General features: G+C 49.3%; 3 protein-coding genes across 4 annotated transcripts; 2 read left to right on the top strand and 1 right to left on the bottom strand.

Annotated features, from left to right (window-relative positions):
• Nucleotides 1–40: 40 nt before the first annotated feature.
• Nucleotides 41–1605, top strand: timm8b (translocase of inner mitochondrial membrane 8 homolog B (yeast)). Of its 2 annotated transcripts, XM_062561012.1 has the most exons (3): nucleotides 41–170; nucleotides 494–663; nucleotides 1086–1605. In XM_062561012.1, exons 2-3 carry the CDS (start codon nucleotides 562–564, stop codon nucleotides 1251–1253), a joined length of 270 nt encoding a protein of 89 aa, XP_062416996.1. In that variant the 5' UTR covers nucleotides 41–170; nucleotides 494–561; the 3' UTR covers nucleotides 1254–1605. The 2 variants fall into 2 exon arrangements, with proteins under 2 accessions (XP_062416996.1, XP_037314089.1); XM_037458192.2 differs by lacking the exon at nucleotides 41–170 and having other exon boundaries at nucleotides 459–663.
• A 511-nt stretch (nucleotides 1606–2116) lies between these two features.
• Nucleotides 2117–7257, bottom strand: il4i1 (interleukin 4 induced 1). The gene is made up of 9 exons (XM_062561010.1): nucleotides 7163–7257; nucleotides 6221–6983; nucleotides 5854–5932; nucleotides 4771–4985; nucleotides 4580–4692; nucleotides 3994–4195; nucleotides 3852–3920; nucleotides 3638–3774; nucleotides 2117–3301 (listed from the first exon to the last, which is right to left on the bottom strand). The coding sequence occupies exons 2-9, from the start codon at nucleotides 6263–6265 to the stop codon at nucleotides 2536–2538; spliced, it is 1626 nt and encodes a 541-aa protein (XP_062416994.1). The 5' UTR covers nucleotides 6266–6983; nucleotides 7163–7257; the 3' UTR covers nucleotides 2117–2535.
• snx19b (sorting nexin 19b) lies at nucleotides 7186–21451 on the top strand. Its single transcript, XM_062561009.1, has 14 exons — nucleotides 7186–7290; nucleotides 7984–8266; nucleotides 8381–8575; nucleotides 8842–9933; nucleotides 10163–10361; nucleotides 10460–10560; nucleotides 10647–10766; nucleotides 11046–11170; nucleotides 11682–11775; nucleotides 12052–12196; nucleotides 12409–12535; nucleotides 18754–18938; nucleotides 20140–20227; nucleotides 20398–21451. Exons 1-14 carry the CDS (start codon nucleotides 7253–7255, stop codon nucleotides 20519–20521), a joined length of 2916 nt encoding a protein of 971 aa, XP_062416993.1. The 5' UTR covers nucleotides 7186–7252; the 3' UTR covers nucleotides 20522–21451.
• Nucleotides 21452–21624: the final 173 nt, after the last annotated feature.

Genomic DNA, 21624 nt, shown 5'->3' with positions numbered 1-21624 from the left:
ACTCCAATTAATATTTTAATCATCTCGAAGATTAGTACAACCTGAAATTTACAAATTTACAAAACATCGTCACTGCAAGCGACATGTTCAGCACGTCGATTTCTACTGACGTCACGATTGTGCGCCTGCGCACAACGATACATTGCATAGCAACAGCGGTGAAGCAGAAGGTCGCATCAGAGTGGCCTGTGCTCATGTATGGAACCTGAGACAGTGGAGCATGTGTTGATGTTGTGTAGGAAGTATGATCGGCAAAGGCAGGAGCTATTCTCAGGACTGAGAGAAATTGGCGTGGAAGATCTAACTCTGGAAAATATTCTAGGAGTAAGCGAGTGGGGAAAGAACTGTCTTTTTAAATTTTTAAGAGATGCTGGAGTGTATGACAGAGTGTAAAGGAATAGTGGGATAGGCCCATAGATGGCAGCAATGCAACTTATTGGATGCCGGCTGCCGTAAAATCCCAAAGAAGAAGAAGAAGAAGAAGAAGCAGAAGGTCAACTCGTATCTGTGCCGTTACAACGGGAAAGAACGCCGGTTTTCAGTGGCCTCTTGTCGAACACTATGGACGGGTTTGATCAATTCAACGACTCGGAGAAGGCAGAGGCGTCCGAGCTGCAGCGTATGATCGCGATAGAGCAACAAAAAGCGCAGTTCCAGGCCCAGGTGTGTGTGCTAGCTATGCTAACTCTGCTATGTGCCACCCATCGAGGGCACTGTGCGAAGGGGAGCACGAGCCGCTAGTGTTGAGACTCACCTGGAAGACAATTTAACGTTAATACGACTCATCCACGATTTTAAGATTAGGATACCGATGGTTCACCTTGCTGCACTGAAGCAATACGCCGTTTACACAGATGCGACAATACGTGTGTGTCACGTCCGTGCATGTGTGGATGAATATCTGTATTAGTTTGTCTGTTAAATAACTGAAATGTTAGTTAAACGTTAACACCATAAAACAAACTATTTACCCAGACATCATTGAACTCACATGTTTCTTTCTGCAGTCTGTTTAAAACTACTTAAACCCCGAAAACGTATTCAAACCGAGGAATATTCTATTTTACATGAACTTTCTCCTCCAGGTGCACACCTTCACCGACGTCTGCTGGGACAAGTGCGTGGACAGTCCGGGCTCCAAGCTCGACCACCGGACGGAGACGTGCCTGGTGAGCTGCGTGGAGCGTTTCATCGACACCACCCTGAGCATCACCAACCGCTTCACACAGATGGTCCAGAAGGGCGCTCATTGATGAAGACGAAGAGCGCCTCAAAGAGGAAAACCGGGCCAAGGACGTGAACTAGATGTTTTGTGGCGGCGGGAGGCTGCGGGCATGGAGGACGTGTGCCGAGACGTAGCCTTTTGAATTTCCTATCATGTAACATCAGTGTGCTCGTGTCCGCCATCCTGTCTGATCCTCGTATCTGACTAAAAAGAAGGCGGGGAAGGAAGGAAGGAATTGAATGAAGGAATCCAGCCATCGAGTGGCCGCTTCTTCTGCTGTCATCATGGGACCTTATTTTAAAAAGAATGTTGATCCTGGTTCGGTTGACACGTGAATTAAACATATGGTGTTTGTCAATTAAAATATTACTTTAGAAGACTGTTTTGTGCTGTATTTGTCAGGGTGTTAAATAATCTGTAGTTGGTCTGCAGTTTATTTATTTACCTTTATGCTGCCCCAGAACATCAGTTTGATCATTTCCCTTTGAGGCAGACGTTCCTTCTACGACTAATTCATATCCTCACCTCTTACAAATGTTTCACTTTTTTATACTGGGTAGAATAAACTGCCCAATTCCTCAAAGTTTGCAGGCAGATGAAAATCCGTATTGATCACAAAGATAATTCTCTCTTTAAGGAACATTAAGTTTGTCTCACTGCGTCAGCACGTTTGCATGAACTCGTGTGACTCCCCTGTGCTCAATGACTAAAAGATTTACAAAGAGCACGGATCATTACTTTGAGGAACTAATTAACTGTAACCCTTTAGATTCCATGTATTGACCACTTTATTACTTTTGTACAAACCCTCTATAGAAGGAAGTCAAGTAATACATATATTCTGAAGAACAATCATTTCAGTTTTCTTAAAGCTGCTAAAACCAAAGTGGTTTTCTTTATTAAACACATTAATATGTAAATATTGTTTTAACAGTCAACTATTTGTTATAGTCAATTGAAAGAAAAAAACAAACATTGATAGAGTAATGAAATAACTTACGTTAAATTATGCCATTTTGGAATAAACAAACAAATCAGAACACAATCTTTGACTCTTGGACACTTTTTCTTCACAATTATCTGACAAACAATGAAGAGTCTAAAATGTAAAAAAGCAATCAGCGGAATCACCAGTGCTGAGATAAACTCATTGTGTTAAAATCACGGCGCTTCCTCTGCATGCATCGTGGAACAGTGGAGCCTTTACGCCTCAATGAATATGTACAAAACACAAAGATGCTAAAAATGACATGTGCCACTGGACCGGCGGGTGGGACGGACCCCACGAGATGTTCTCCTCTGCTCACCGCCTACACCGCGAGCGCGTTGATGTTCCTCGCCGCCCTGAGTGCCGACTTCATGGCGGTTTCGATCCAGCCGTGCGGCGTGGCGGTGTGTTCCCCGGCGAAGTGCACCCGGCCCTCGCTCTGGAACAGCTCGGCGGCGTACTGGCCCTGCTGGTAGGGCGTGAACAGGGCGAAGGCCCCCAGGCTGTACGGATCCAGGCCCCACTTCTTCACCAGGCCCCCCGTCCACAGGGGCCTGATGTGCTCCCCGTGGATCTTGGCCAAGTCCTCCAGCACCACGGCCATCAGCTCCTCCTCGCTCAGGCCCTGGAAGAGGGTGGAGTCGTCGGAGCAGGTGTAGGAGGCCAGCAGGGCCCCCGCCGCCGTGCCCCGGAAGCCGTGGCTGGGGTAGAAGACGAAGCGCGACGGCCGGTCCGTGATGCTCTTGCCTCCTCTGATGCCTTCCTTCTCCCAGAAGCGCTCGGCGAAGCTGAGGATGACCTTGGTGGAGCTGGCGTAGTGGACCGAGCGCAGGGCCTCCATCTTGTCCGCGGAGAGAGGCGGCTGGAAGTCGATGAAGACGGCCGCCTTGGCCGAAGTCGTGACCAGGGCGTAGTCCGCCACCAGGTCGGTCAGCGCGCCCGAGCCACGCCCGTCCTGGTACGTCACCGTCACGCCGCCGCCTGTCTGATTGATCCGCTTGACCTTGGAGCTGAAGAGGGTGGTGGCGTTTAACGTCTGGTGTAAAGCCCGCGGGAGGTGATCAAAACCGTCAGACACCTCAAAGTACCTGGGAGAAAATAGATGACACAATAGATGTGTTCATAAATAAGGAAACTATGTAAATCGTTTATGGTCCAGCCCTGCTTCATGGTCTGTTTGACTCTAAATGGACCATCATTCACTAAATGAACATCATGCTGCATTGAAGAAGACTTGAAACTAGAGACTGAGACCATAAACTCATGTTTACAATGTTTACTGAGGGATTAAATCAAGAGAGAAGTAGAGTCATTTCCTCATAGACGTCTATGGGAGCAGAGGAGTCGCCCCCTGCTGGTCACTACACAGAATGCAGCTTTGACTTGTGCTTCCGTGACATCACAGCAAAATGAATGTCTCTCACTCCGTGCCGTCGCTGATGTCTGCCTGAATGTACAACATCTCTATCAGTGACGTGTAGAAGAGGCTGTTTTCGTTCAGGACGTCTCCGATCATCCTCAGGGCACCACGACTCAGATTGCCCACCTTCACCAGGTATTCCTGCCAACAGTCCAAGGCCAAACTGTGAAAATATTCAGACTCAAACCACAAGCCCGGCAACGTTGAGGAGTAAATACCTTCACTGTGTAGGAGTCGTACTTATCCATCATTGCTCTGCAGCCGACGGCCTTGAGGTCGTCCTGCACCTGCACCCAGGTCACAATCAGAACCGCAACCCTACCCCCCGGAACCCCCCCCTAACAACCACAACGCACAAACCTTCCAGAGCGTCTGACTGAAGAGCTGAGCGGCCGACTTCCCCCTCTCGCCTTCGCTCAGGCTGTAGTTCAGCAGGTTGGGGGCGTCGCCCACGGCGCCCGTCTTGTGGCGCACGCCGTTGATCAGGTAGTAGGTGTTGACGTCGTGCTGGATGAAGGGGTTTAGGGGAACCTGTAGCTTGGAGGCGAAGGAGAGCAGAATCCTGTGGAATAGAGCGTGGTGTCGTCATCGATCTTCTTCCCGGGGGCCGACGTGCTGATTCCCTTTTAGCTCTGTTTTGGGGCCCTACCAGCTGTGCAGCTGAACCAGCAGAGCAGCAGGCTGGAAAAACTGAAAGAACTAGCACAGAGGTGCTGAAACGGTCGAGCCGATGGTCTGTAGGTCTTTGCCAACAAACACAACCCTGAGCAACATACACTTCCAGGTCATCATGAAGCAGGAAGTGTGACCGGGGGGTCGGGTCGGTTGGTTCTTGGAAACCGGTGTTCGTGTCATGTGTGAAACATTGGTCACTAGTTATTAGGACCCAAATCCCAATCTTTTCTTCAACCATATATTCTAGTTCTATTCCGTGGTCTTCACTCACTTGTGGAAGCTGGGGATCCTCATGGCGCCCACTTCTGCGTACCAGCCGTCTCTGCTGTCCCTGAAGGTCTCCACCCGTCCTCCGATGCGGCTGCTGGCTTCCACGATGGTCACCTTTGTTGTCCACAAAAGTCTTGTACTTTTAATCAAAAACAAGGCACGTCTGACGCCTCCAACCATGGTCTTATTTACCGTGTGTCCGGCGTCTTCCAGGAGCTTGGCGGCGGTCAGACCGGCGACGCCCCCCCCGATGACGGCGATGTGGCTGGGCGTCTTGGAGGCGGGGAGGCCTTTGACCACGAGGTCCAGGAGCTCGCCGTAGTCTGCGTCCTGCAGACACTCGTTCAGGGGGTCCGCAAAGATCCCACTCACGGCGAACACCACCAGCCCGACCAGAACCAGAGGGACTGACAGAGGGGGGGGGGGGGGGGGTCAGTGCACCGGCCTTCTGGTCCCTGGAGCGCTCAAAGGGCGTCATCGCTGCCTGTCGACACTCATTCCCATTCACTCACTCATTCACTCACCCATTCACTCACCCATTCACTCACCCATTCACTCACTCATTCACTCACCCATTCACTCACCCATTAACACCCATTCACTCACTCATTCACTCACTCATTCACTCACCCATTAACACCCATTCACTCACTCATTCACTCACCCATTCACTCACCCATTAACACCCATTCACTCACTCATTCACTCACCCATTCACTCACCCATTAACACCCATTCACTCACTCATTCACTCACTCATTCACTCACCCATTAACACCCATTCACTCACTCATTCACTCACCCATTCACTCACCCATTAACACCCATTCACTCACTCATTCACTCACTCATTCACTCACCCATTAACACCCATTCACTCACTCATTCACTCACCCATTCACTCACCCATTAACACCCATTCACTCACTTATTCACTCACCCATTCACTCACCCATTAACACCCATTCACTCACTCATTCACTCACCCATTAACACCCATTCACTCACTCATTCACTCACCCATTCTTAAACAGGAGCTCAACACGTAGTCACAGGAGAACTTTAGGGGGTCCACGTTGAGCCACTTATAAAAAGTTTTCATTTCATTTATTTTTTACATTTACAGCTAAGTAGTCTGAAGTATGGAATATAAATACAGATTATTATGAACATTTTTATTGTTATTACATTAGTTAGAACTAAGGGACCACCTTCCAGTTTCATCGTCTTTTACAAACACAACTGATTTTCACACTAATTGATTCTCATACTCACAGATCTTGCACACGTGAGGGATCATCTTGAGAACAGAGCTCCACGGTTTCCTCCCTCGACCGTCAGAAGAGCAGGAAACCTTCCAAAATAAAATGTATTATCATGACGAGCTGAACAATAAAATAACGACACACATCAGAACGTCTTCAGTTCAAAACCGTTTTCTTCTCCAAAAACGCGTGAGAAGATACATTGAATTTGGTGTGAACACGACTAACTGTGTCGAATAGATGGATAACACCACACAGAGGGAAATAACTAATATATACAAAGACAGCTGGTTCAAACCTGGCTTTCCTTTCTAAAAGCGCATAAATAATGTGCGCGGATGGCTGCTCGTTGGCAGGAGCCGAGCGGACGGACTCACCCGTGTCAGAGGGAACGTGTCGTAGGTGGCGGCGAGCCGATGCATGGCCGAGGACCGGCTTCCAACGCCTGCAGGAAGGTTTAAAAGGAAAGGCCGCCGCCCTCTCAATGGGGCGGACTGTGTGGCTCCTCGGGGGCCTCCAGGCAAATATTTTCCCACACCGGCTCGAGAGTCAACCACACTGAACAAATCAGATTAACGGTCATCAGCAGACCTCGTCTCCTCCATCTTCTCTCAATATCCCAGCCGACGCAGCTCGGGACCCGGAACGCTTCACACTCAACTACGAGTCTTTCCATCACAAACGTCCTGTGTTTTTTGGTGTATTGGAATAGTTTTTGGCAGCTTCCCCGTAAAAAGACGTGTGATATCTGTCTGGAGCAGACGATAAAACGTCTTCACGTAAATAAAAGCCGAAGATCCACAGAATCTTTGTTGTGTCCGAATACGACCGGTTACTCGAATAAAGAAGAGTTACATTTTATTCTCACTAAACAGATTCGTGTCATTTTTCGTGAGCTGGTTGCTGAGTAACTGGTAATGAGTGGCATGTCTTTCCCAGTTGACTCCACCGGAGACAGACTCTACCTGTCGAGGTGAGGCGCTACGTCACCAGGCGATGGAGCGATGCGGCGTGAGGGGAGGTCGCGGGGTTAGGGTTTATGTCAGTCTGCATGAAAACACTGAGGTCGCTGAACTGAGTAATGTCGGCCATGTTACGTGTGATTAGTCTGAGGGGGGGTTCAGCTGTGAAGTGTTGGGTCTGCAGAGTGTAGAGATGGAGAAAAAGAGGCGGAGAGGAAGGTGTTAAAACTCGCATTCCCTCGACTGACCTGCAGCAAGAAAAAATAAACGTTTCAGGTGTATAAAGACGAATGTATTTGGTCAATTAAATGTTAGAGACAAACTCCTCAGGTGTAAAGCAAAAAGCTGTATCTATACCTTCCAAAGCATTAAGGGCGCGTCGGAGCCACTGACGTCACCATACCGGAAGTAAACAAAGCAGCCGAGGCTGTCGTCACAGAGGCGCTCATGTCACCCACCGCCCCGTGCCATGGCAGCGCGAGCAGGTTAAACATATTGATCTTTAATGTCATTTCTTCTAAGAGCATATCCTTTTGTGAAATGACGTCACGTTCAATGGTGCGCTGTGCACGCGACGTGCTCTGTTAGCTGTAGCTATCTATGCTAGCTATGCTAGCTGTAGCTAGCCCAACGCGCCGTGCCTCCAGCCAGGAACGTTCACTATTAAACGCGCTACGGTTTTCCTCTTGCTTCGGATATTTCCTTTATTTCGGCATTGAGGCAGTTCACCAAAAAGCTTTTAGGTGGTTAATATTTCGACCACTAAGCCTCCTCTTTCGTCTAGTTAACCATGGATGGCGTAGAAGGAGGACGTCTTAAGACATCATCTTAATCATACAGTAGATGACTGTGCTGAGATCCATGGCTCCGGGTTCTTTAGTTGCATGTAATGAAGTTGCAACGCTCCTTAAAGCACGTCACGTTGTAACCGTGTTATATTAAAATAATATGTTATATTCCAAGTACTACACCTGTTTAACTATACTGGCGTCTAACAAGCAGGATTGGTGGTTGATTTAGGATTACTAGCTTGAAATGAAGCACCTGGAAACCTGTATAAATACTACAGGAAATCTGAGGTCATTGATCTTTTTACTCTTTAGTTCTGATGCAACGACACTCGGGCCTTTTATTTGACGTAGTGGCTGATCTCTGTAGTCCTTTTTTGTCTTTTTCAGGTGTGACGCGGCTCCGGAAGGCACCGACTCCTCGCCGCCGCCCGGGGCCCTGACGCCGCCGGGTGGCCTCCGCAGCGCCATGGCTGAGGTGCTGGGGCAGAAGAGCCTGCTGGGCGTCGGGGTGGTGCTGGCCTGGCTGCTGCTGTTCCACCTGCTGGTCAACATCTGGCTGCTGTGCGTGTTCACCAGCCTGCTGGTGGTGCTCGGCGGCTGGCTCGGCTCACAGGCCGTCCTGGAGTCCAACAGCGTGGTTCACCTGGAGAGGTTCATCACCCTGGAGCAGGTGAGTGTACGTTTGACTGAGTTTATAGACATGGGCGTGAAGGTTTTATTGGTTTTCTGGGACAAGATAATGTTTTCCTTTCTTCCCGTATGAAACACTTATGCTTTACTTCAGCTTGAACCGTCCGTGGAGGACGAGTGTGACCTGGACCGGGAGATCCACAACACGGTGAGGAAAATCATCAGGGACTTTGTCACCTCCTGGTTCTCCACTGTGTCCTCGGAGAGTGGCTTTGAGACGGAGGTTCAAGAGGCCATGATCTCCATGGCCATGGAGCTGAAGAGCCGCGCGAGGCAGCTGGACAGGAAGGTATTCAGATCAAAGACACTTTGTGTGACCTTTCTGAAGTCATCTAACACTTCAATGTCAGTTCTGTGTCTGTAAAATACCAGCAGGGGGCGACTCCTCTGCTCCCATAGACGTCTATGAGGAAATGACTCTACTTCTGTGTAGTGACCAGCAGGGGGCGACTCCTCTGCTCCCATAGACGTCAATGAGGAAATGACTCTACTTCTCTCTGGATTTATTCCCTCAGTAAACATTGTAAACATGTGGAACCTTTGCATCCATCTCAGGAGCTGACCCTGAGGATCCTGGATCTGTTCGGCGGCCACCTGCAGGATTACATCAGAGCCAAGGAGATGGCGTCCGAGCGGCCGCACCCCCCCGCGGCCACGTGGAGCGGCGAGGGCGAGCGCCTGTGGCTGGCCTACTCCGTGGTTACCGCGCCTCACCCGGCCGCCAGTTGCGGCGACTGCGACGCCGCCGGCGTGCAAGTCAACTACACCAGAGCGGTGGTGGATCTGCTGCTCCACGTGCTGGTGCCCTCGCCACACCTGGAGAGCCGCACGGGCCGCTTCGTGGTCGGGGAGCTCATCACCTGCAACGTGCTGCTCCCGCTGATCGCCAAGCTGTCCGACCCCGACTGGCTGAACGGCCTCCTGATCGAAATATTCGGCGAGCGGGAGCCGGCGGCGGCGGCGCCGTCGACTCCGCCGGGTCCCACAACGCCGTCGCCGTCGCCCGTCGAGCCGGAGCTCGCTCTGCTGCGAGAGGAACAAACGCCGCAGACGGATGGCGAGGCTCCTCCTCCGAGAGAAACGGTCAGTGAGGCTGGGACGCCCGAGCTCGCCGCCTACGACGTGATCGACCACGACGAGCACGATGGTCCGCAGAGCAACGCCGAGGAGGAGGAGCCGGCGCCGCCCTTTTTGGGGCACTACGGCAAGTCGAACCCTTTCTACCAGGAGACCGACTCGGACCTGGACTCCCCCTCGGCGGACTACAAGCGAGGCTCCATCGACTCTCTGGTCCTGGCCTTCGACGGGAGGGACGGCGTGGACCCGGAGGAGCCCGACGGCGACTGTCCCAGAGTCCTGGTGAACTCTGAGCCGGTGGGGCAGCTGAACGGGGGCCTCCGGGACCTTCACAGGGAGGCTTCCCCCGCGGGGAACCCGGCCCGGGAGCTCCTCCTGGGGGTGGAGCACAACGAGCTGAGTGTGGTCAGCCCGCCGCAGAGCTCCTCCCCTTTGGCCACGTTCAGCTTCGAGCCGCTGATCAGCCCCGACGGGCCCGTCGTCATCCAGAACCTCCGAATCACCGGCACCATCACCGCCAAGGAGCACCGAGGCACCGGCTCGCACCCCTACACCCTTTACACCATCAAGGTACGCAGCGCCTCCATCAGGTCCTCGCTCACCTGCCCAGAGGAAAAGGAAAGGTCACCTAATGCAAGATAAAATAAACCTTTCACCATAACGTATCTACTAAAAGGGAGATTTGGACCCCTGCATTTAAACATCTAAGCATTTAAACATCAGAGCTGCTGCAGGTCGACATTCAGGCCGTCCACCTTTGTCTCACACTCATACCGGGTCACTTTGTGCTGTTCTTCAGTACGAGACGGCCATGGGCTGCGAGACCCCGGGCAGCGCCCCCCCGGGCTCGGAGGACGCCGAGTTCTCGCCGGCGGGGGGCGAGGATCCTCCGGCCGTCCAGCAGGTGGCGTTCCACACGGTGAACCGGCGCTACAGCGAGTTCCTCAACCTGCAGACCCGGCTGGAAGAAAAGAACGAGCTGCGCAGACTCATCAAAGGTGAGGATGGGGGGGGGGGGATGGGGGGGATGGGGGGGGTTAGGGTCCACCAACAACCTGAAGATCCAATTTGATTCTGAACCCTTTAAACGTTTCAGCTGTCAAAGGTCCAAAGAAGATTTTCCCCGACATGCCGTTTGGAAACATGGACAGCGACAAGATAGAAGCCAGGAAGGGGCTCCTGGAGACCTTCCTGAAGGTCCACACTCCGCCCGCTTGGTTTCATTCTGAAGCTTCTCTTTGGATCGTCCACCAGCTCTCTCTCTCTCTCTTCTTCTCTCTCAGCAACTGTGTGCCGTCCCTGAAGTGGCCAACAGCGAAGAGATGCAGGAGTTCTTGGCCCTCAACACCGACGCCAGGATCGCGTTTGTCAAGAAGCCTTTCATCGTGTCGCGCATCGACAAGGTCTGAACCAACAACCCCCCCACGTCACAAACACCTCCTTGTCACCTGTTAACAGTTAATTCAAAGCCTTTGAAATGCTCTTTGTCTGGATGGAGTCTGGGTGGATTAGTGCTACGCTACGCTAACAGTGTAGCAACACATATTCATACACAGATTTTGTTTCCTTATACAAGGAATCAAAGATCTCTAGATGAACACCTTCAATACCTGTCTCCTCTCTGATTGAGAGATGCCAGGAGGAGGATCTCACACTGTGTGTGTGTGTGTGTGTGTTTTTAGATCATGGTGAACGCCATCGTGGACACCCTGAAGACGGCGTTTCCTCGCTCAGAACCTCAGAGCCCGACGGAGGACAACGACTCTGAGGTGGATGGAGCCAGAATAAGTATCGACAAGAAGAGCAGGTGTGACTTAAGTCTATGAGAAAACGACTCTACTGAGATCAGATAACCATGAAACAATCGGTTTGTAATTTCCTGTTCCTCCGTCACAATAACTTCAATTTTATTAATCGAATTGTTTACATAAAGCAGATCTTCATGAGGTAAAGCTGCATTCTGTGTAGTGACCACAGAATTTATTTAGATTTATTCCCTCAGTAAACATTGTAAACATGAGTTTATGGTCTCAGTCTCTAGTTTCAAGTCTTCTTCAATGCAGCATGATGTTCATTTAGTGATTGATGGTCCATTTAGAGTCAAACAGACCATAAAGCAGGAGATGCTTTAGGGCGGGGCTAAGTGAGATTGACACTTCCATAATGGACCATGAAGCAGTGCGTTTTCATCGTCTGCTCCTTCGTTCTTGATCTCCTGCTCTGGACTGAAGCCCCCCTCCGAAAGAGAAGCATAGTTCGCTGTGAGAGAAGGGACAGCTGTTGGTCTGATTGATTGATTTAGTCTGTTTGATCCTCAGGTCTCGTCTGAAGTTCTCCAATAAAAACGTCCCCTTCATGAACGGGTCGGACACGAGAGCGCCGCTTCTCTTCAGCCTGGAGCCGACCAGCACGGTGAGAAAACACCACGGGGCTCGTTAAGGGCTTTTACCGTATTAAGTGTTTATACTCGTTAAGGTGTCTTATCATTAAGGTGTCTTATCATTAAGGTGTCTTACTCGTTAAGGTGTCTTATCATTAAGGTGTCTTATCATTAAGGTGTCTTACTCGTTAAGGTGTCTTATCATTAAGGTGTCTTACTCGTTAAGGTGTCTTATCGTTAAGGTGTCTTATCGTTAAGGTGTCTTATCGTTAAGGTGTCTTACTCGTTAAGGTGTCTTACTCGTTAAGGTGTTCAACGGGATGTCACTGGGAGACCTTCAGGCCTTCATCGCTGAGCAAGAGAAGACTTCCGTCCCAGCGTTGTTGGGGGGGGAGGACGCTCCGCAGACCAGAGGATTCAGAGTACTGAAGGGCGACAACAGGCAGGAAGCTGGTGAGAACAGGACGGGGAGGGGGGGGGTAGACTTTACCTTACCACCAGGTGTGGGTGGGTCGTGGATGATCAGGTCCATTCACATTTCCTAAAATGATCGTGAGCTGTTAAACCTGCAGCTTCTTACCACCAGGGGGCAGTGCTGGTGAATGAATGACGTGAGGTGACGCTGGATGCTCAGCACGCGTCTTCTGCTTCTTCTTCTTGTGCAGATGAGGCGGTGCTGGCCGAGGTGGCCCTGAACCTCCTGTGCGTGCTGGTGGAGGAGCAGTGGAGCTGGCTCTGCACAGAGAACTTCCAGAGGAGCATCCGGCTGCTGTTCGGCACGCTCATCGACAGGTAACAGCCAACCTCCTGGCTCCTGGCAGAATATACCTGTACGTGCATCTCTATAGCTGCAACCAGGAGCATTATTGGACTCTTCATCTTCCTCTTTCTGTGTCAACAGATGAGTAGGAATATTGTGTCGATGTGGAATAAGGGCAGAGACAGAGAACGTTATGTTTAGTTTAGATGTTTAGTTGGTGTAATCTCTCCAGAGACTAAACTGTAGGTGACCCCCCCCCCCCCCTATGGGCTCAGTGAGTGATCACATTAAATATAACAACACCTACAAGTAAAACAAATGGTCTTTGTCTCCCTTCTGACCCTGAATGACTCTGTAAGAAGGTTTTTACGAGCTCTTTCTGCAGCACAGAGCTGATGGAAACCCCTGCAGAGAATTTTTTTGGGGGGGGGCTTAATCTGTGGACTCAGCAAGGTCAGCGCATGAGAACACATGGTCCCTGGGGGAGAGGTTCCTGGCTGTCTATGTGAGTCGTCATCGTAGACAGGAATCCACGCAGAGTGTCGGCCTTTATTTGGGTTTGTTCACTGCGCACGCTGCTCCTAGCCGCGTTAGCTTAGCATCCGTCTCTCCTGTCTGGGGCCGTTTGGTCCCCGATTATTTCACATGCCGTTAATAATCCGGTAATAAACACAAATGACAAGCTAAACAAGTGTAGCCAAATGAGACGAGTCTGGTTCAAGACTCATTTAGATTGAAAGGGGTGTGTGTGTGTGTGTGTGTGTGTGTGTGTGTGTGTGTGTGTGTGTGTGTGTGTGTGTGTGTGTGTGTGTGTGTGTGTGTGTGTGTGTGTGTGTGTGTGTGTGAGACAGACACACTCTGTCTGGAAACGCCGTCTCTCTCTGCTCCTATAAATGGGCTCCAAGAAGAGGCCCTGGTTCAGGAGATGGAGTTTTTTTTATGGACTGGAAAGTTTAAGATGAATCTCGTCTGCTGTTGTGGATGGAAAATACATCTGGATGCAGGAGTCCATATATGTGTGTGTGTGTGTGTGTTTATAGAAAAGGAGAAACCTCATGAAGTTCATTTTTGCTGCCTTGTTAGTTGGTGACGATCCAAACTGCAAATCAGAAAATCAAAGCAATTTGGAAAATAAATATTTTACATACATAAAATGCCCTGGAGAAAAATGTTTTTAAAGATTGGGTTGAATTTATTTTTCAAAAAATTCTCTACATGTATAAATCATCATGGAATAATTAGTCAAAACAATAAGCTCAAAATGTAAAAAAAAAAAAAAAAAAAAAAACGTTATATATATAAAAATATTTTAGGTCCAAAATTGTATTATTTTTCAAACAAAAAAGGATAATTTGTTTATTAAAAAATGTCATGAGAAAAGTTTAAAATTTGTTGGAGAGTTCAGGGGCTCCACGTGTTCCTCCCTTCTGTCGTCATGACGCCATCTTTTGTTTTGACTCCCTATGAGCGCCGTATTAATACAAAGCAAACCCATTGGAGGAAGAGTTAGCAACGTTAGCAGCTAACCGCCAAACTGAACCCGCAGTTCAGGCTCTGCTCAGAATGAGAACACTATAACCCTGTTTTGATGTGTTCAAGTGTATTCTGTAAAATGTAGCTAGTTACCTAGCATAAATGGTTTAAGGGCCCCCCCCCCCCCCCCCCCCCCATTAGATGCTTCTACTGTTTATAAACTGATACTAATGACATTGACTGGCATGTGATTAATTTAAGACGCGTGGTTGGCGAGTGAAACAATCAAGTTACTAACAAGTTCCTTTTATAGAATGGAATTTCCCAGCATGCACGGCGGTCTGTGAAACGTCAATATTGTCTCCTGTTACCGGCTAATAGCCGCTGATCGTCTGCAGTTGCTCTCCGATTCCCTCGGACCGATGTCACCGTCTCCACGGCGCCGGGGGGCTGAAACGTCCCTCGACGTCCCTCCGGTTGTCTTCATTTAGGTCGAGTTATGAGGCCACGAAATCCTCCCCCCCGTGAAAGACAATATGTCCTCCTGATTGTCCTCTTCTCGTCGTTTCTCGGGCTTATTTTGAGCTCAGGACCAACCTGTCACGCTGCTCCCAACCAGCGTGTCGGCGGGGTTCTTGGCGGGGGGCCCGGCCGTCCGTCGGATCGGTGGAGCCGGCGCCACGGGACTTCCTGTGGGGCTTGTGATCGAGCACAAAGCGGCTGATCGATCGATCGATCGATGGATGGATGCAACGAGATGCAAATGAAAAGCATCTCGTTGAGAAGTCGGCCGGTGAATCTTTGGTCGTTTTCATATCTTTAGATGAAAGAGAAGGAATTAGTTTGTTTGTGCAACTTTCACAAAAAGATCTCGCATAAATAATGTTCTTCTTAATAGAAGTAAGTTTGAATCTGACAAATGAAAAGTAGACGTTAAAGCTAACTAGCTGAGCTGCTATTTTAAGGCATCTCCATCTTACTCCTCAGTCAAATACAAGCCAGAGTGTCACAGCGACCACGTGCACTTCTACGCGGTCTGAGCGCACGCCGCTGACACCCATCAGCGCTTCAATGTCTGCTTTTATTTAAGCTGTGAGGAGCTGGAAAACATGGAAGAAATAATGCTGAGACTCCACCAGACTGTGTGTGTGTGTGTGTGTGTACCTCCCTGAGGCTAATTAACTTGAGCTCTGAGCCCCAACACAGCGGTGTGTGATCAGGGAGGGGTCCGGGGGGGGGGGGGGGGTTGTGCACAGAGACACATCACACAGTTGGGTGAAGACCTCTGATCCCACGAGGCTCATTGACATGCTTTTTGTTGCCTGATCCGATCACCCTTTTTTATTGATTTATTGTTGCTAGGCAACCACCGCGTGCCGACGTATACGCCGACCAATTAAACAATTTCAATGAAGAGAGCATGTACACGGTTTTAATGAGAACTGGGGGGGGGGGGGGGGTAAACGGTGGGAATCTCAGCTGCTCACCTCGTCGCCGAGAGTAACGATGGTGTATTTCTGAACCCCTGCAGTTTGAGGTCACGTTTCAGTATTTCTTTCTAAATGTCACATGGAAAAAGGTTCTTCTAAAGGTTCCAGCAACGCCTTGTGAGACATGTCTTCAAATAGGGTACAAATGTCCATATGGTGGTTAGAAGGGACTGGGACCTCCCTAAAAACATTGGCCTCCCATTTAAAATGAGCATGACTCTACCAGAGACATATACACTCACCGGCCACTTTATTAGGTACCCCATGCTAGTAACGGGTTGAACCCCCTTTTGCCTTCAGAACTGCCTCAATTCTTCGTTGCATAGATTCAACAAGGTGCTGGAAGCATTCCTCAGGGAGTTTGGTCCATATTGACATGATGGCATCACACAGTTGCCGCAGATTTGTCGGCTGCACATCCATGATGCGAATCTCCCGTTCCACCACATCCCAAAGATGCTCTATTGGATTGAGATCTGGTGATTGTGGAGGCCATTTGAGTACAGCGAACTCATTGTCATGTTCAAGAAACCAGTCTGAGATGATTCCAGCTTTATGACATGGCGCATTATCCTGCTGAAAGTAGCCATCAGAAGTTGGGTACATTGTGGTCATAAAGGGATGGACATGGTCAGCAACAATACTCAGGTAGGCTGTGGCGTTGCAACGATGCTCAATTGGTACCAAGGGGCCCAAAGAGTGCCAAGAAAATATTCCCCACACCATGAGACCACCACCACCAGCCTGAACCGTTGATACAAGGCAGGATGGATCCATGCTTTCATGTTGTAGACGCCAAATTCTGACCCTACCATCCGAATGTCGCAGCAGAAATCGAGACTCATCAGACCAGGCAACGTTTTTCCAATCTTCTATTGTCCAATTTCGATGAGCTTGTGCAAATTGTAGCCTCAGTTTCCTGTTCTTAGCTGAAAGGAGTGGCACCCGGTGTGGTCTTCTGCTGCTGTAGCCCATCTGCCTCAAAGTTCGACGTACTGTGCGTTCAGAGATGCTCTTATGCCCACCTTGGTTGTAACGGGTGGTTATTTGAGTCACTGTTGCCCTTCTATCAGCTCGAACCAGTCTGGCCATTCTCCTCTGACCTCTGGCATCAACAAGGCATTTCCGCCCACAGAACTGCCGCTCACTGGATGTTTTTTCTTTTTCGGACCATTCTCTGTAAACCCTAGAGATGGTTGTGCGTGAAAATCCCAGTAGATTAGCAGTTTCTGAAATACTCAGACCAGCCCTTCTGGCACCAACAATCATGCCACGTTCAAAGTCACTCAAATCACCTTTCTTCCCCATACTGATGCTCGGTTTGAACTGCAGGAGATTGTCTTGACAATGTCTACATGCCTAAATGCACTGAGTTGCCGCCATGTGATTGGCTGCTTAGAAATTAAGTGTTAACGAGCAGTTGGACAGGTGTACCTAATAAAGTGGCCGGTGAGTGTATATCACTGCTTAGTCCAAATATGGTCACTTCTCGCACTTGTCACAGCTCTTTTTTGCTCAATCACTGACCTTCAGGCTTCAGAATTGAAAGAGAAAAGCAAGGTTCAAAACGAAAGGACACAAATAAAGACGCGATGGCTGAATGAGGTCTGAATGTGAGACGTGTTCCACCTGGTGGAAACTACTGTGAATTACTATAAAACCCCTTCTTTCCATTCCAAGTGGAATGAAATGTCTTATCAACAGCTCGCTGGGTCACCGGCTTCTTGAGGCCCCTGTAGATGGAAACTTTGCAGCCTGGAACATTTCTGGTCGTCCGTGTCTCTGCCCTCAATTAAACCCGATCCCAGACCAGCCGCTGTCAGCCGGCTCATTCCAACAGCAACGTGTGAAGCTGCTTTGAGACGCTCCGTCTTTACCCCCCCCCCCGGTTATTCTGAGGGAGGCCACGCTGACCAACACTACGGGAAAACACACACTATTGATATCTGCAGTTAAACATTTTGTCGTGTGTGCACTTCAAACCATTCAAGTGGATTTACTGCCAACGAACAACAACAAACACATCTGGACGAATGTTTAGTTCATCCTTCCCGAGCAGCGCTTGAACGCATCGCGTGTCCGCTAACGTTAGCCAGGAAGAGGAATTAGCATTAACTCACAAACCCCAGTTAGTGTTATTTCATCATCGTTTGATTTTAGATTTCAGTAGTCATTTAAAATGTCGCTGATGTCTCATCATTTCAGCTTTTTTGGAAGCTTATAGAAATGTTTTTAGCCTTTAGGCTTCAGAACTTAAACTGTTTATCCAGAGATGCTGTGTTTTTACAGATTCCGTTTGAGAGGGATGTTTTAGGGTTGAGAGGATGATGAACGTCTACAGTGACAGCGCTCATAACTCTGAGTGATTTACTGAGTCTCTGGCTGGGGAAGAGACGACCTCGACCGAAATACCCCCCCCCCCCGGCACCCCGAGGTCTTTGTTCGCTCGCCGTAGCTCAGAATTGACTTTAACAACGACCTTCTTGTTTCTATAAGTGTGACTGAGGGGGTTTGGGGGGGATTTTGGGGGCTGAATGGAGAATGTGACGTTGTTTGAGAAGATGGGAGTCGCTGTGTGTCAGCTGAGGATAGCGAGCGGGAGGCGGAGCCCGCCATGTCACATGGGCCCTAAATCATGGCTATACAATCTCTCCGTCCTCACATCGCGTACAGAATTAACCCCAAAAATACCCCCAAATTGACCAGATACTCGAATAAATAGACAGCGACAGACCCCGCCCCCTCACCACCCCCCCCCCCCAGCAGAACACCAGGCCCGGGGAGGAGGGGGGCTTCTTGTTAGCGGGGCTCTGAGGTTCTGACCAACGACTCTTACTGCATCTGTGAACTTTGTTACAGTCGACCTTTGACAACCTGAACGAGGCCACAAACACATGGTTCTTTATAGCTTCTCTTCTTGTGCTTTAAATAACCCACTGGTCCAGTCCCCCCCCCCTCAGGTGGCAAATGTCTCCTGGTCAGAGTGAGAAGGGTCAACGTGTTCCGGCTACTCTGAGCCCGTCAGGTTTACCCATCACAAGACCTTAATCAGGGGGGTTGAGGCTGTGCCAGGAAGCACTCAAATCCCCGTGGGACAGCCTTCACAGGGAGGGGCCGCCCTGGAGCTGGGGTCACATGGACGACGTGCGGCCTCTTAAAGTCAGGAGGTCGGCCCGGGGTTTGACCTCCACCCGGGGGTTTGACCTCCATGTGAGGTACCTGGCAGGTCGCCCCCGGTGACGAGGTCGGGCTAATGTGTTGTTGTGTTGTGTGTCGGTGCCTTTCAGATGGCTGGACGTGAGCGTGGCCAACTTGACGTGCACCTCGTACTGGGTGACGTACCTGCAGGTCATCCAGGAGTCCGTGTGGCCGGGTGGAGCTCTGCCGACGGCGCCTCCGCCCGAACGCAGCCGGCAGCAAAAGGACAGCACCCGGCAGCAGGCTTTGCACTGCCTGATGAGACTCGTACCAGGTACCAGGACACATTGTGGAGGTCTCCTTGGACCTCAATGCGTATACAGAAATGAACACAAGCATTTCTGAGATGATTTAGAGATTGTAACCTCTAAACTTCTAAGTGTTATGCTTTTGGATAAATACACAATATTTACTAAATGAACATCATGCTGTATTGAGACTTGAAACTTGAAACTAGAGACTGAGACCATAAACTCATGTTTACAATGTTTACTGAGGGAATAAATCAAGAGAGAAGTAGAGTAATTTCCTCATAGACGTCTATGGGAGCAGAGGAGTCGCCCCCTGCTGGTCACTACACAGAAGTAGAGTCATTTCCTCATAGACGTCTATGGGAGCAGAGGAGTCGCCCCCTGCTGGTCACTACACAGAAGTAGAGTCATTTCCTCATAGACGTCTATGGGAGCAGAGGAGTCGCCCCCTGCTGGTCACTACACAGAAGTAGTCATTTCCTCATAGACGTCTATGGGAGCAGCGGAGTCGCCCCCTGCTGGTCACTACACAGAAGTAGAGTAATTTCCTCATAGACGTCTATGGGAGCAGAGGAGTCGCCCCCTGCTGGTCACTACACAGAAGTAGAGTAATTTCCTCATAGACGTCTATGGGAGCAGAGGAGTCGCCCCATGCTGGTCACTACACAGAAGTAGAGTCATTTCCTCATAGACGTCAATGGGAGCAGAGGAGTCGCCCCCTGCTGGTCACTACACAGAAGTAGAGTCATTTCCTCATAGACGTCTATGGGAGCAGAGGAGTCGCCCCCTGCTGGTCACTACACAGAAGTAGAGTCATTTCCTCATAGACGTCTATGGGAGCAGAGGAGTCGCCCCCTGCTGGTCACTACACAGAAGTAGTCATTTCCTCATAGACGTCTATGGGAGCAGAGGAGTCGCCCCCTGCTGGTCACTACACAGAAGTAGTCATTTCCTCATAGACGTCTATGGGAGCAGAGGAGTCGCTCCCTGCTGGTCACTACACAGAAGTAGAGTCATTTCCTCATAGACGTCAATGGGAGCAGAGGAGTCGCCCCCTGCTGGTCACTACACAGCATGCAGCTTTAACACGTGAAGCTTCGACTTCACTTTTCAGAATTGGAGGTTGCTTTATGTAAACAATTCTATTAATAAAATGATTGAAGTTATTGTGACGAAAGGAGCAGGAACATTAGAAACCAATGTTTTATGATTGTCTGTCTCCAGATCTGATCTCTGACCTGTTGGGTTCAGAGAAGTACAAGCTGTGCTGGCAGACTGCTCTGGACTCCCTGCAGGACCCCAACGTTAACAGGTAAACTCAAAGGCCCCCTCACAGAGTTTAGTTTCCAACGAGGTCCACCTGGTTGCAGCGGAGTGAGCAGCTCTTCCTCAAACCTCGACTCTTCATGGAGCCTTGAATAGTGAAGCTGGGCCCTGGTAGCGCTGTGTACGCGGCCTTTATCCGGTCCTCTCTCCCCGCAGACACCTGCTCTACTGCCTCTTGGACCTCCTGCTGGAGTTCCTGGTTCCCGAGCTGCCCGAGGAGGACTTCCAGAGGAGCCTGCTGCGGACGCTCTCCAGGAACCCAGAGAAGCTGCTGGCGTGACCTGGGCTCTAAATGTTCTGATTAGCGTTGGAAGGCATCGCTCCGCGGTGTGTTCAGGGTCCACACGCGGCGCTTTGAGACTAACGTGCACTTTCTTTGTGACGAGTCGAGCTGTTTGACATTCTGACGTCACCGAAGTCTCGTTGTGAGTAAAAGAAAAGTCGATGTTTCCGTCATTTCGGAACCATTAAGCCTCTGTGTTGCACCTATTTATTGACTATTGATGTGCTCGATTCCCCCTTCATGGCGTCACGGAGGAGCGTCCTGGTGCTTGTTGCTGCGTCTCGCCTTAATGACTCTTTGTTGTGATGGAGCTGTTATTTGTGGTGAAGTGAAACAGAAGAAAGAAGAAAGACTCTCATATTAAACCACAAAATATTTGCTCCAATAATCATTGCGAACTTCTTGCTTTAACGAGATTTGTTTTCATTTTCTTGTGATTAAACCATGTTTCTCCTTTAAAATTCCAAAGCTCCTTATGGTATATATTGTTATTATTGCACTACAACTCTGAATTAAAATTCAGATCTTCGAATTTAATGTGATGGAGTTTCAAGTAGTGGAGATAAAAAAAAAAGTTAAAAACAAATGATGTGTTTATTGGTCACGTGCTGAAAACTACTAATAATATTATATATATATATATATATATATATAATTCAAACTTTCTGGATTGTTATTCTTATTCTGTTGATGACCTGTTGTCTGTGGTTAAAATGTTTTTGGTAAAACAATATGAAGAAAACAATGTTTTAGTCCAAAAAAAGTTACATAATGAAAAACAGGCTGTTTATAAAGTGAAAAGTGAGTTTTGTGGTGAAGCTTCTGAGCTTTAACGATGATTCTTTGCTTCATGTCTCACTAACGCTGCTGCTGTTGTTTCACAGGCGTCATGTTACCAAACAATAAAGACTTGTTCCAGTTAATAAACCTGTAACTGTTGTTATTTTGTTGTTTTACAAGCTTTGTTTCTCCTTTATGAGATTTATGTTTTACTCCTTTATGTGTTAAACTACGGCGAGGAGCCTCAAATCCCCCTTCAAACAGGCCCACTTCTCTCTGTTAGGCCCCCTGGACCACAAGGGGGGGGGGGGGGGGGGGGT

The sequence above is a fragment of the Pungitius pungitius genome, chromosome 3, assembly GCF_949316345.1.
Source record: "Pungitius pungitius chromosome 3, fPunPun2.1, whole genome shotgun sequence".
Lineage (NCBI taxonomy): Eukaryota > Metazoa > Chordata > Actinopteri > Perciformes > Gasterosteidae > Pungitius > Pungitius pungitius.
This window is presented reverse-complemented; position numbering and strand designations above follow the sequence as displayed.

Coding starts and splice junctions, on each gene's coding strand:
- timm8b (XM_062561012.1), top strand. CDS start 562: ATGGACGGGTTTGATCAATTCAACGACTCGGAGAAGGCAGAGGCGTCC. Junction 664..1,085: donor AAGCGCAGTTCCAGGCCCAG/GTGTGTGTGCTA, acceptor TTTCTCCTCCAG/GTGCACACCTTCACCGACGT.
- il4i1 (XM_062561010.1), bottom strand. CDS start 6,265: ATGCATCGGCTCGCCGCCACCTACGACACGTTCCCTCTGACACGG. Junction 3,921..3,993: donor TCAGTCAGACGCTCTGGAAG/GTTTGTGCGTTG, acceptor ACCTGGGTGCAG/GTGCAGGACGACCTCAAGGC. Junction 3,302..3,637: donor GACATCAGCGACGGCACGGA/GTGAGAGACATT, acceptor ATTTTCTCCCAG/GTACTTTGAGGTGTCTGACG.
- snx19b (XM_062561009.1), top strand. CDS start 7,253: ATGTCACCCACCGCCCCGTGCCATGGCAGCGCGAGCAG. Junction 9,934..10,162: donor ACACCCTTTACACCATCAAG/GTACGCAGCGCC, acceptor GCTGTTCTTCAG/TACGAGACGGCCATGGGCTG. Junction 10,767..11,045: donor TCGTGTCGCGCATCGACAAG/GTCTGAACCAAC, acceptor GTGTGTTTTTAG/ATCATGGTGAACGCCATCGT.